The 14,677-nt window shown below is 37.1% G+C and overlaps 1 protein-coding gene across 1 annotated transcript; it reads right to left on the bottom strand.

Moving 5' to 3' along the window:
* Window positions 1-283: 283 nt before the first annotated feature.
* Window positions 284-13,842, bottom strand: GTSF1 (gametocyte specific factor 1). The gene is made up of 8 exons (XM_088836675.1): window positions 13,717-13,842; window positions 8,556-8,656; window positions 6,644-6,770; window positions 6,121-6,204; window positions 5,595-5,658; window positions 4,272-4,366; window positions 2,794-2,826; window positions 284-636 (listed from the first exon to the last, which is right to left on the bottom strand). The coding sequence occupies exons 1-7, from the start codon at window positions 13,730-13,732 to the stop codon at window positions 2,810-2,812; spliced, it is 504 nt and encodes a 167-aa protein (XP_088692801.1). The 5' UTR covers window positions 13,733-13,842; the 3' UTR covers window positions 284-636; window positions 2,794-2,809.
* Between the last annotated feature and the right edge of the window lie 835 nt (window positions 13,843-14,677).

Raw genomic sequence — 14,677 nt, 5'->3', positions numbered from 1 at the left:
CTAGTTCCTCCTCTTCATTCTAATCTTCACTCCTACATAATCCACACCTACCTTGACAGCTAGTATAATTTCTAGCTGGAATGTGGGAAAGAGAAAAGAAACCTATCCTAAGTTAGAAAAGTTTAGGGAACAAGATGTCCTAAGGATTCTAAATAAGAATGGGGTATATTTCTATATATAAATGCTATCAACATCAAAGACTCAGTAAACAGATACATTAATCAGAAAAGGTCCATTCCTATAAATGCTAGAAGGAATTTGGTTCATGTGAGTCAGAGAACACAAACACACAGTTACTTTTTCCAATCCAAATTTCTTGCCTGCTGTAGCTGGATCCTTTAAGGTAACTTTAGATGATTCTGTTTCATTAATGCGGAATGGGATATGAATTCTGATCTTGGGGCTGCAGGCACTTAACCAAATTATCAAGCTATCGACAATGATAGTTTACTTGAAACATTTCTTCTGAGCATGAGGGTTTTTTCTTGTATCAAATGAGTAAGGACTCAAAGTGGGGAGGGAAAAAAAGGTACTTGTCAGTTTGAAAGTCACAGTTTATCTTTCTATAATTAGATTAGGAGAAAAAAAATGAAGAACCCACTGTAGCAGGAAGAAAAGTCTTCCAGGGTCTGGCATCTGTAAGGAAACAAGAATAAAATAAGAGTTCTTAGTTCCTTTCAATGACAAAAGCACTGACTACATCTGACAATAGGCCACACAACTATAGCCCAATTAAAGTCTCTTGGTCTGCTGGAAGAATCTGTTGCTGTTAAGGGCAGAACACCAAGTACCTTCTGACCCTTAGCTCTTTAGTATCACTAATCACACAGAAACTTGTTAATTGATTTAAAACCATTCTATACAGAGATCAATATACAGTCCTTGTAGCAACAGTTATCATGGGTGAAGAGAACATCAGAATTGACCACCCAGGCAACTGACTTCTCCAGACAATTCTGGATTAACTCCAATTAATTTATTTTTTTCTCTTTTCATATATTCTATCTACTCATTAATTCAATAATATTTTCTGAGCTGTTAGGATGCACATTGAAAGTAAAGTCACTCAGTTCTGCCCAACTCTTTGTGAACCCATGGACTATATAGTCCATGGAATTCTCCAGGCCATAATATTGGAGTGGGTAGCCATTCCCTTCTCCAAGGGATCTTCTCAACCCAGGACCAGCTGAGCTGTCAGGGAAGCCCACAATGCATATTAGGGGAACAAAAATGAACACGGTATTACTTGCTTCTGAGGCACTTATCTGGTAAAATATTGTTGATAAAAACATAAATGGGATAAAGCATTTAAGTGCAAGGTGAACGAATCCTTTTCATGTATATGCAATAAGAAATAATTTTCTGCTTACTCTTAAGTTCCTTAAGTGAATAACTCATGCCTTCCGTGTGTGTGTGTGTGTGGATTATCCAAAGAAGAAAATTTTGCAACAACAGGCGTTCAAAAAATGATGCTTTATTTTTAACTAAGGAGGATAGGAAGATCTGTGGCTAGTTGAGGATTCTTACCTAAATTTTCCCCCTTATTCCTCTGTGGTAACACGTACAAAAAAATTATCAGTGTGTAATGAGTTTATCACTTTTCCAAAGCAGAAAAGTGTTTAGTCTTAAGTGACAGAAGTTTCTCCTAGGCTTTCCAGTGGTAGAGTAGCCATTGGATAGGTAGCTATCCATACTGGATGAACACCAAACATCTGAAGCAGAGTGCCAGAGAAGGGTTCAAAGTCCTCCATTTACACAGGGCTGTGTGTGCTTTTCTGACGCACTCCAGGGCAGTTGTGTCTCTTTCCCTTCTGGGACCAAATCCAATGTTCTGGCTTCCAGATATATTTAATAATTTGATGTCAGAACCTACCAAGAAAAATGGCCGGTCCCTAGAAGCAACTGATAAATATTATTGTTCTCAGCTAAGGGGTGTTTGCTTTTAGAATATCTTCTGTTTCTCACCAGAAGAAACATCAGTTTTGGTACAAAACAAACCCTAGTTCGAAGAAGATCCATCTGCTTCACTGTTCAGAAAAAGTGAATGGACTACAAGGCAACAAGCCAATTACTCATTCATTCAATAAATATTCACTGAAGGCCTACTATCTCAAGACAGTGGGATCATCATCCCATTCCCAGCCCAACAATATTCCTCTTTTGCCAGAAGCCATGTGGCTGGTCAACCTCAGCCAAGGCAGCCATCTGAAGCATCAAACCTGGCTCTGCTGTGGGTACATAGGGTGATCTCAAAGAAGGGCTTCATCTGTGAAAACTAAAAGATTTTGGTCTCTTTATATAGATTTTGTGAGGTTCTGCTAAATCAAATATTCAGATAAGACCTACAGTGCAATTAGATCTACAGACTTTTGGAGAACCAAAACTTTAAAATGCTAGTTAAAAAGTATGAATTTTTTAATGAGTATTAAATTGTACTGCACAGGGAAAGAATTGCAAAGCAGTGAAGCACAGCTGTCTGATTAATCTCAGTCCATTAAGAAGGCATGATAGATCTAGAATGCAACTTTGATTTAAAAAAAAAAGGAAAAGGCAATGTGCACCAACGTTAGGGAGAGCAACTTGGCATGTAACAGAACTCTAATTTAACTAGTAAATGTTTCTTCATTAGCATGTAGAGCCACAACAGAGGCGATATACTTAAAAAACGAAAGGCGCACACACAGCTTTAATTTGGTACCATAATCTGAAAGAAAATTGGACCCAAATTGCTTTATGTCCAGTTAAATCTTGCTACCGTATGAAAAAACTGTGAAATAAAACTGAAACACTTACTTGATGAAACATTCGGTTACTGTGCATTTCCATCTATGGAGTAGAAATATTTCAAAATAAATATACCATGTCAACTGAAATTCACTCCACCCCCTAGTCTTACTAAACACAAATGATTTATTCCTGGGGTATATGGAATTATATAATAAAGTAGAATTTAAAATTAGTGACTGGATTCTACTCAGCATGGAAAAAGAAAATAGTCTTCTACCTATCAAGCCTTATGGCATATGATTAGGTAATCTCATTTTTGGGGAAATGCAACTATCCAAAGGGAAATGTTTTAAAGGGGATCCTGTAACCACCTAAAAATTAGCTCAAACAACAACAAAGACTGAAATCAAGGAAATCTGAATTTGAGGGCAACATTAGGAAAAGGAAGTTTATATTAAATAAAAATGACAGTATGTTGGGTGTACCAATATATGCGAATTTCTTTACTAGGGTGGTATGACATGAATTTCAGACCTGTTTACTCAGCATTGTCTCTGAAGCCTTGGGGAGACATCTGAATACCATTCTTATGCTGGTTCTTATTACTTTTATTTTGTCTCTACCCATTACCTTTCAGGCCCTTGCAATGCAATTTCTAATCCCAATTCCCTATTGATATTATGCTTTAAAAATCAGGGATGATTTCCTCCTAGCTAAAATAGATAGTCTTTTTATTGGTCCCAAATTTATTCATGGAATCCGATGTCAGTGGTCACCCTTTTTTTCTTTCTCGGTTTGAGTTTTATTTGCAAAAATGTAATTTTTTAAGCCATTAGTAATTCACAATTGAAGTAGGCATTTATTCATAGCTGAAACCAAAGGCTTGAGATGGGGGTAGAGAAAGGGTATGAGAGAGGTGGGAGTGGGCAGGAAACAAAGAGAACTAAAAAGACAGGAAAGGAAACGAGGGGATAATTCTGGTCTTGGGAGTTAAGAGACTCATTCAGGGTCCAGATCTGCCAACTACCAGCAAAGCAAACAATTTTTTGTGCAATTAGTATGTATTTTATAATTAAAAAATTTTAATTACCAAACTTTCCTCGTTTATAGAGTTTTGAAGAGCAGATAAGAATACTGATGAGAGCACACAGCACAGAGCTTTCTACTGGGAAGCTCAACTAGTATGCACACGTGCTCAGTTGCTAAGATGTATCTGACTCTCTGTGACCCCAGGCTCCTCTGTTCATGGGATTTCCCAGGCAAGAATACTGGAGTGGGATGCCCTTTCTTCCTCCATCACCCTGTCTTGAAAATACTCTTTAGGCTTCTGTGATCTTGTACTTGCCTGTTACTAACCAGGGTTAGGACTAGAGTGAAGTGAGTGAGGTGCTTAAGATGCAAAATATGAGGAGGCACTCACTCTCAGGGTCATATGGGTGCAAGGTATTCGGTATTCAGACTGAACATGTCCTTGAATAATTAAGACCAATTGTATTTATTTAGCATAACAAACAGTAAAAGCATTTTGCCACTATTTCACTTACTGTTTTTCCATGGCAGAACATATGGCAGAGACTTGGGAACACGCATGCCTGAAGCCAGGTTACTCTTATGTTCCATAACTATATTGCTTGCAGGGCTGCAAAAAGAGAGATGAATATGAGTATGCTGGCATATTTGCATTCTTTAGGCAGGCACACATAAGACAATCAAAATGTGTTTTTTGTAATTTGGAGAAAAACAACCACCTATATTCTGAAATGTAAACACATTTCCATCAAAACATTCTTGCAATTAGAATGATTACCACTTCTCTGGAAAGCTCACTGTTCTGTACAGGCATTAAGATGGGTTTAACCATTTTCATTTTCTAGAAATTGAGATAAATAGCAATGCCATCTACTGTTCAATTGTATGACAAGCTCATCAATTCACTCAGTATACATAAGAGATAAAAAAAATGCCAAGACGACCAAACTAAACGCAACAAATCTCACAGAATTGAGATAAAATTAAAACTGTACCAATGGAATTCATCTTTAAGCTTTTCTATCTCAGTGCACACATAAACTACAGTAACTGTACACTTAAAATAACTGACTTTAGGAGCTAAAAAATAAAAATTGCTTAAGTATTCTATTTGAGGAAAAAATGAAGTCTACTATCTAATACTTTCATTTTCTAATCTGGAAATGCTCTCATTTGGGTTTGAAATATTATCTTTTTTTCTTTTTGGCTACACTATATGGCTTATGAGATCTTAGTTCCCCAGCTAGGGATGGAACCGCACCCCTGGCAGTGAAAGTGTGGAGTTCAAACTACTGGACTGCCAGGGAATTCAGAACATGATCTTAAAGTTTGAAGATCAAGTGGTAATGAAAAATCTTATAGATTTAAATCAGATACAAAATCAGTGGGGAAGGAGAGATGAGTTTTTTCCCTACCTAACTGGTATTATGGATTGTCCAATCTCAAATCAGGAACTTTTAAGTTTACTTTTTCCTTAGACACTAGTTATCCAGAGCAAAAATAACACATACAGTATAGCTACATAAGTTTTTCAAAGCATTAAAAGAACATGAACTTAGCAAAAACTCTAGCTAAGACATAAGAATGGCTGGCGCCACTGTCTCCTGTGCTAGACTACAAGCTAGTAGTTTTGTGTTCCCACAGGAATTAATGCAAAGCATGTGACCTTTCTGACTCAAGGAATAAATAGAAAAAACCCACCAAAACTATATCTAGACAAATTACCACCAAGAAACATCATTGAGGAAAGAGGTCAATACACGCTCTGGAGCCTTCTGTTGGTAACAGAGCACTTTGATTCTGGGAGGAAGTGGTGGGAATGAGATCTTTTCACTTACCTATTGTTGCCACAGTAGTTGGCTGTGCCCCAGACAAATGGGGTGCTGGTCTGTTCCCACAAATCTGCCAAAGAAAACAAAACACAGTTTGTGGTGCTAACTAAGTAAAACACCAATTCATGCTAGTTGAATTTGTAAGATGAGAAATAATAAACTTAAGTTCAGAGAAGCAAGTAAAAACTGGTCAAGTACCCTAAGTGACACAGTAGCAAGAATTCAACTGAAGGATATAAACATAAGCAACATAAATAATAATAAACGTGCCTAGTAACAACCAAACACAGATGGTATAACACAATTTATGAAAAAAACAGATGTAAAGTAGTGTTCTTTTCCAATCAAGTGGGAAAGGCTGTTCCACGTGTCTGCACAGAGATACAAATGTGTTTGTACTGGGGCTCAATAAGAATAATAAGGCATTCTGAACAGTATGATAAGTGCATAAAAAAGGAAAACCTTCCTTCTGTCTAAAGCAAATGACTCAAGATTTTGACATTGTGAAGAAAGAGATGTAGAGGCCCTTCACCTTTATCCCAGTCTTCATCACAAGGAGGGCACTGCCATGTGCTCTCAGCCAGAGTCTCTTGTCCAAGGTTCCTGGTTTGGTTGACTGCAAGACAATAAAGATTCTGACTTAAGAAGGGGACACTGCCAAGTTATTATGTTTAAAGGAGTTAGTGGCTTAAAAGGTTGCAGGGTCTTTGTTTCTGAAAAATGGATAGGACGAAAGCTAAACAGGTCTTATCTCCTTTCTGACAGAAGACAAGAAAAAGAAGCAGAAACAAAGATGTTTGCCATATGTACAGTAATAAAAGAATTTTTACTTTTAAACGAATTATTAGTAAAATGAATCAGGTTGTTCAGAAGAGAAAGAAGTCTGGCACACATAACCTGACAATCTTTTGCTGCTAAGATTAAAAATCTTAAAGGCAGAAAAGTATTGTTTTTCAGAAATGATGAAAGCCAAAAATCAAGGTGATAATGTAGCATCATATAAATTTGAGGGAGCTAACCTCCAGTACTGAAACATCTTAGCTAGTCAGTCTTACCTACATCCTGCTCAATACAGCTTTTGTCATCACAGCTTGAGATATGATGACTGATTTCAGCCCGTGGAACCTGATGGCGAGCATTGAAGGGACAAGTCGCCAGTTTGTTTGCGATATCAGGATGATTCTGGGAAAAAAATTAAAGGGGTTTGTCAATAAACTTGTGGTGGAACTGTGATAGGTACACTCAGTAGGACATTAAGAGAGAATTATTTTTCACCTATCCAGATCACAGACATATTACCTCTTTGTTATGATTATAAAGACTGACAACACAGATACTGGGGTTAAAGTGGTTTATAAGGAAGTAAACAGTGAATTTAGGATTGGGTGTCTGAATTATATCTTCTCCCTGTTTACTTCTCAGGGTCATGCGGGTCCAGTGGCACAGCCTGTAATGGCACAGCTCTGGATGTCTTTGAAAGCTGACACTCAGGACGGAACAGCAGCAGTAAAACACACTTTGTCTGCACTGAAGTAGCACCCCCCCTCCCCTTCCTGCAGTACAAGTGCAGGAAGACAGCTGTGGGGAGGGAGCTGCAGGAGAGGCAGACCCAGTGGTTTTTCAGATCAACATGTGAACACCTATTTAAAGGACCGATGCCTGAAATGAGGCTCTGAACAATTTGGCCTTTATTTCAGCTATTTCACTAAGGAAAAGTCCAGATGATAGAGAACTCTGTTGACCAAGTTCTTTATTTTAATACAAAACAAGAAAACAAAGTGTTTAATATAACCCAAATACTATGTTAAGTTTACCAGCAATTAAGAAATTAGAAGCAAAAGATATATCACAAATGATACTCAAAAAAGTAAAAATAATGTAAAGTGGGGAGAAGGGTGCAAAAAAATAGAAGATGGAGAAAATTGTGAGGGCAGGCATCGCCATAATTTTTTAAAGGGAATAGAACGCATTCTAATACAAAGGTTTTGTGGCTGAAGATTAAGAGCATTAGGAGAGGGGAGTTACAATAATGTCTTTTTACCACTTGGCTCCCTTTTCTGACCTTTCTCCTTGGGACATGTCTGAGAGCCTAAAGCAGGAAGCTGTGGTGGTATCTGCTGGTCTGTAATGTCTAGGTTCAACCTTAAGGAATTCTTGCTCTAGAGATTGAAAGGACCTGAGAAATGATCAACAATGGCATTATAATCACGTCTCCAGGACTGCAAGAGAAACATCCTTTGAAGAATGTTAATGCATATGTGAACTGTATGCAGGTTTGGATTAAATACCTAAACTGTTTTCCAATTTAGGAAATCCTGGCAGAACTTTGGCCTCTGTATCCGATATTTCTATTCTAACCACGCTTTCAAACTGCCTCAATTAATATATCAGCATTAAATTAGTTTACATCAACTAAACCTACAAAAGGTGACCAGAGGGAAAAAACTCTTTGAGCTGTTTTTTCCCCCCCTCCCCCCAAAGATGCTTACTGTTGAAACTCGGAGAAATAGTTATTTTTATGAATAATCTTTCCTTGGGTTAATCTCTAGCTGTTCAACTTCTCTAATATTTCTAAACAAACAAACAAAAAAATCAGGAATAAGTGTATTACAGTACTCAATCCTTATCAGGACAATGAATACATCAAATTTACAAGGCAAGAATGATTTCTTATCACTAGTAAAAATTAGTGTTTCCTCTGTTTCACAGAGGGTGAGAAGACTGGAGAAAAACTGTTTAAGGGTGCTGTGTCATTAGTTGGGGGAAAAACCAAAATGAGAAAAAACTTACATACCCAAGAAATAAAGAAATTCTTTTCTATAAATGTTGGCATTTAACCTCCAAAGCAATTCTGGCATTTAATTAAAACATATATGCTAAAATTATTTGATATTTATAAAATCTAGCTTTTTAGTAAAAAGAACTCAGGAGGCCATCACCGGGCAAATTGAGAATATAATATCATACCTTTCTGCACTTGATAAGATGATAAGGAAACCTGCAGGCCCTGATTTGGTGGTTTTTATCATAGGGGCATTGTAACAGCTTTTCAGGGTCCAGAGTATCGACTGAAAGAGAGAAAAACAGGGTAAATATAAAGCTTAACAGGCCCTTGCAACATTTAAGCATCCCTGGAACATGGATTTTTCAACAGCATCTGTAAAAACTGAACAAGACAGCCTAACAACAACTTGAAAGATTTTTTTCAAAGGGTGACTAAAAACATTTGAAAATGTAAGATAAAGCTGTGTCACTGAATCAAGTCCAGCAAAGCCAGCATTCATGGGATGGGGTCAAAGTTCACATTTGGTTGTACATAAATACTGTTGTTTTTATTGTTGGTAATCCTTATTATAACAAAAAATTAAATGATACGTCTTTTCCTTTTCTGAAAGTGCTAATTCAGGGTCATTCTTTTCTCTATAGCTAGTTCAACCAAAACTTCCCAGGCAGTATACTGAAGGTTGGAGCGGATAATGTACTGAAACACTGATGTGGGAGTCCACTGCACATGTACCCATATTCCCCAACTAGTCTCAGGGCAAGCTGAGGGTAGTTAACCCCCGACACCAGCATCCCTATTTACTAGCTTGCCATGACATGAAAAAAGTTGGTAAGCAGTGCTCTATATCAGTTATATGTTCTATGGAAGCTTAGGAAATATTCGTTGATAGATTTTTTTTTGTCTGCCTGATTTAATGTACTTCTTGAAATAGCTCCTAGTCAGTGAATCTAGTTACCTCTCAAATGAGACTAATACCTTTACCAAATTGGTAAAGGTTCCAAAATTTCATATTTTGGAACATAATGAGAAAAAAAAACAGAGAATTCTTTAATCTGATGATCATGAAATTGGCCAGATAAAAAGTAGAATACTCTGCAAAAACAGAACCTCCTAAGTTTAATACAACTGCAGATATATGGGGCTACTGTGAGAAAGCCAACCCCTAACCTATATTGAGGAATTTAAAAGTATCCTTAGAAGCCTATACTTTCAGGCTCCATTTCAATAGTTTAATAGAAACTAGAGAACTTTCTCATAACGTGCAAGACTACTCTTAGGTTCTGTAAAATGTCCACGCTGAGCCCCAAATTTTAACAATCTTGGTTAAAGAAGAGAAATTAAACAGTTAAGTACATTTTGAATACATTATGAGGACAAGAGGCAATCTAATAAAATGCTGTTGCCACCACTGAAGGCAATAATAAAAGTGAAATAAGATAAACAATTCACTTTTGATAAGAAGCTTATAAACCAAGAGACTGCTATGAAAATCAGAAGCGGGGGGAATTGAAACAGTGTCCCTGAAGAGTGGTAAACATGGGATAAATTGCTAACCATGATCATGGTGCAAATTAGCCAGAAAGGTGACTTGAAGGACAGAATGAATAGGAATGAAAAGTCTTAAAGGACAAGCAGGCTTATTATGCCAACCAGGCTCATCCTGAGCAGTGATCTTTTCACATTTCTGAAGCTTCAGGATACACAGGAAGAGTATACAGATGAAATTCTTGTTAGTTTCCCTCCATTTAAACCATTTCATCACAAGCAAATGATAGCCCATGTCAGTAGCTGACAGACTGGACATACTTTTTGATTCATACACATTTTACTGCTCATACAGTGGCATACATCAGAGTTAATAATGATAGCTTCCAACTAAAATGCTTTACTTTTTGGTCTCTAATAACTTTGATCTGCTCTAAACGGGTCTTTTATTTAAAGATTAGAATTTTTTCAATTTTATGTTTAATTTAAAAATTTTAATGGTAATAATATAAATAACATAAAACTCATCACCTTAACTATTTAAAAGTGTACAGTTTATCGGTGTTAAGTATATTAACATTGTTGTGAATCTAGACAATCTCTAGAAATTTTCACCTTGCCAAACAAACTCTATACCCATTAAATAACTCCCATTGCCTCCTCCCTGAAAGCTCTGGCAGCCATCATTCTACTTTTTGTTTCTATGAGTTTGACTATTCTAGATATTTCACGTAAGTAAAATCATATGGCATGTGGTCTTTTTGTAATTAATTTATTTAAATTACCACAATGTCCTCAAAGTTTATCCATAGTGTAGCACGTGACAAGACTTCCTATAACTATTTTATTTGCTTTTCTTTAAAAAAAAAAACAAACAAAACCAAACTTAACAGCTCAGACTTTATTTTTGGGGGCTCCAAAATCACTGCAGATGCTGATTGCAGCCATGAAATTAAAAGATGCTTACTCCTTGGAAGGAAAGGTATGACCAACCTAGACAGCATATTAAAAAGCAGAGACATTACTTTGCCAACAAAGGTCCGTCTAGTCAAGGCTATGGTTTTTCCCGTGGTCATGTATGGATGTGAGAGTTGGACTGTGAAGAAAGCTGATCGCCGAAGAATTGATGCTTTTGAACTGTGGTGCTAGAGAAGACTCTTGAGAGTCCCTTGTACTGCAAGGAGATCCAACCAGTCCATTCTAAAGGAGATCAATCCTGGGTGTTCATTGGAAGGACTGATGCTGAGGCTGAAACTCCAATCCTTTGGCCACCTCATGCGACGAGCTGACTCACTGGAAAAGACTCTGATGCTGGGAGGGATTGGGGGCAGGAGGAGAAGGGGACGACAGAGAATGAGAAGGCTGGATGGCATCACCGACTCGATGGAGGTGAGTTTGAGTGAACTCCGGGAGTTGGTGATGGACAGGGAGGCCTGGCGTGCTGTGATTCATGGGGTCGCAAAGAGTTGGACACGACTGAGCGACTGAACTGAACAGCTCCTTCTATATCAGTGAAATGTAAGAAACATTTCCCTGCTGCATATGGATGTAGCACAGATTCTTAATCAGTTCCCTTACTGATACATTTGTTTCTAGTTTTTACTATTATATAAATGCTGTGGCTAGCAACCTAATATATACTTATCTGTGTACTGTATGAGTATTTTTCTTGGGCAGATACCTAACAGTACTGAACAAAGTATTATATGAATTTAAAGTTGTAACAAATACTATTGAACTCCTCAGCAAAAAAAATTTTTTAGAATGTCCCTTAAATTGGTTTACCTGTTTTTTTAACATTAAAAAAAATTTTAATTTCTTTTTAATTGGAGATAATTGCTTTACAATATTGTGTTGATTTCTGCCATACATCAATATGAATCAGTCATAGGTATACCTATGTTCCCCTCCCTCTCATATCCCACCCCATCCCACCTCTCTAGATTGTTAGAGATCAGCAAAAATCTTGAGTGACTTTTTGGGAATATAACTTAATTTGGAAAACAAAGTAGGCCTCATGGACAAGCTTGCTCCAAAAGCACAGACTCAGATATTCCTCACACTTGGATAGGGCCCAGAACCCATGGTGAGAAATGGAGGAAACTTCACAGAAATGAGGAACCAGACCTGACAAGAGTATCAGCAGCTAAGGGGTACTGCCTGAAGACAGAAGCTGGAGATTTTCAGGAATCTATCAGATCACAGTTTTAGATCAGCTGGGGGAAAAGGTCAAGTACATCCTAAACCGTATTTCTCACTTTAACTTGGTTCCTGGTGTTAAATCACTTGAGGACTGTAGATTCTGATTCAGCACGTTTGAGACGAGGCCTGAGATTATGCATTTCTAACATAATGCCAGGTTTTTTTTTTTTTTAAATCTTAAAACAATGAAACTTTACTAAGACACAGATAAACAGAAAAAAATGCTATGCTTAAAGGAGTTGATTCTTTACAAGCCAATATATTTTATTAAATTTACTTATCAACAAACTTAAACATTTTCTATAAACAGAAAAATCAACCATTCTTTAACAAACATCTACTGATTAAAAAAGTCTGTGCTATGTAGCAATAATTACAAGATCCAAGTGATATTTTTCTAAGAAAAAAATCACCACTAGAAAAAGTAAAGAATAAGAGACATAAGGGGGAGATGATGCTTTCTAATTTAATAGAGTAGTAAGCTTCCAAGAATAAATAAATATAAATCTTTCGTATCTATCTCACACGGAAATCTCAGATTTTGATTTTTAGAAAAATTAAGGAAGTGAAGGAGGGAGTCCTAAGGAAGATCAAGGAGAATCAGACTTCTAGATCCATTATTCTCAAAGTATGGTCCTCAGATTAGCATTACCACCTGGGAACGTGTTAGAAATACAAATTCTTGCATCCCAGACCTTCTGAATCAAAAATTTGCGAGGAGGGCTCCAGAAACTTGCGTCTTAACAAGTATCCCAGGTGATTCTTCTGCATGCTATAGTAGGTATTTAATAAAGACTGCTTCCATGTAGTTTCTACATGTTGGTGATAAAGGTTCTATTGAACTCTTCCTTGAAGGCAGAATGGAACTAAAATATTTTTCCATTAGAACTTAAGAGATTCTGAACAAGATATCAAAGTAGGAAACAAAGGCGGCCTTGTTGACAAGTTTCATCCACTCAGATGTTCCTCAAACTTGGTTAGGGTCTAGAAACCATAGTGCCTAGTGGTATCAAGTAGGGCACTACATATAAACAACATACAAGGCTCTGGTTCTGACTCTGTCCCCAACAATGTAACCATGGGGCAAATCAGTTAACCTAAGCTCTGATTTCTCAGTTGTAAAATTCTAGTGTTGAATGAAATGGCTTTTCAGGCCTCTCTTGTTCTACCCTTGCATGATCTTAGCTCTCCCGGCTCCCATTTGATTTGCTGGGCCATTGAGATTCCTGGATCACTTGAGAAAGAAGAATCCTCCCTAGGATTTCTTTAATCCTAAAAACTCAATGCACATCAACATGAGGTATACCATATTAATCCACAAAATAGAAACCAGGGGTTACCATCCCTGTGTCACTAACAAAAGAAACTGAAGTCCTAAAGAATGAAAATTCTTCACTTAATAAATAAAAATATAGTTTAACACAGGAGTCCCAACCACAGCTTTCTCGAAGTTTGATGACTTCTCAGACTTTTTAATTTAAATTTTAAGGGTCCTATTTTAAATTCGGACATTTCTCCGCATTACTAAAACAGTCTCACTTTTTCTTCCCAGCAGTTTAGCGAAAAAGTGAATCTTTCTCAGCACATTAAAAGTCTTGTCAGAGAGAAAACTACATGTAAGTAACTTATTTTCTAAAAGCAACAAGAAGTACTTACTGTAAGTGTCTTCCATATTGGGAATTAAGGAGCCAAATCCAAAGTGCTGGGGGAAAGAAAAAACTGCATCAGGAAATCAGAAATAAAATGTATCAAAAGGAGCCCTAAGAAGTGGAATCAAACTAGAACTGAAGTCACCCAAGTTTAATATAAAAAACCCTTATAGCACCTTCCTCTTCCTATTAGTTTCTCCCCTTTAGGCATTCTTTTACTACTTTGAACCATTTTATCATTGCCTAACTCACACTCTTAGAGAATAAATTCTAGGGCTCACAGTTAAGAAAAACCAAACGAGACTACTACTTAAACTGTATTCAGGTGATAGGATGTCAGTCAATTTTAAGTGCCATTACAACACCTTGTCACTGTTTACCATCTTTTAGGGTTTGATGCTATTTAACATTAGAAGGGGCAAGTCAAGCCCACAAGAATGTTATTTAAGCTGCAGGATAAACAAAGAATAGGGTACTATTTTAAAGCTCTCAAGTCCTCAAAAATACAGGATGATCGAGCCGCCAGTCTTGCTTCCCCGTGCCCCTGGGAACTTGGGAACGCTGGAAGCCTATGTCAGACTGTACAGTCAATCCATTCAGTATGCCCAGAGACACTCCAGTTTACTATTTCTATGATTTTTCTTAAACATGATTAGGAAGTATCACCGTTTTCCCAGTGATGCTTTATTACCTACACCCCACCCTATGCAAAACCAGACAGACTTCGTTATTTAAATTTCTCCAGGGAATACTCATTCCCTCTGTGCACTGAGGAACATTTCTGAATGTTAGTACTCAGTAACTGTCCATTTTATAGTTGACAGAATCACAAAACAAGTCTGAAACGGAAATATGGAAGATTAAAAGATAATATTTTTAGTTTGAATCCTCTTCCACCTGATTCTCCCCTATTGAGCTCTGTGATTAAACAAACTTATCATTATAAAATAGACTAAATTTATATAAAA

This window comes from Moschus berezovskii, chromosome 6 (genome assembly GCF_049115385.1).
Source record: "Moschus berezovskii isolate FMDL1 chromosome 6, NW_MosBer_1.0, whole genome shotgun sequence".
Lineage (NCBI taxonomy): Eukaryota > Metazoa > Chordata > Mammalia > Artiodactyla > Moschidae > Moschus > Moschus berezovskii.
The sequence above is the reverse complement of the archived record's forward strand: the minus strand, read 5'-3'. Positions and strand labels throughout refer to the sequence as shown.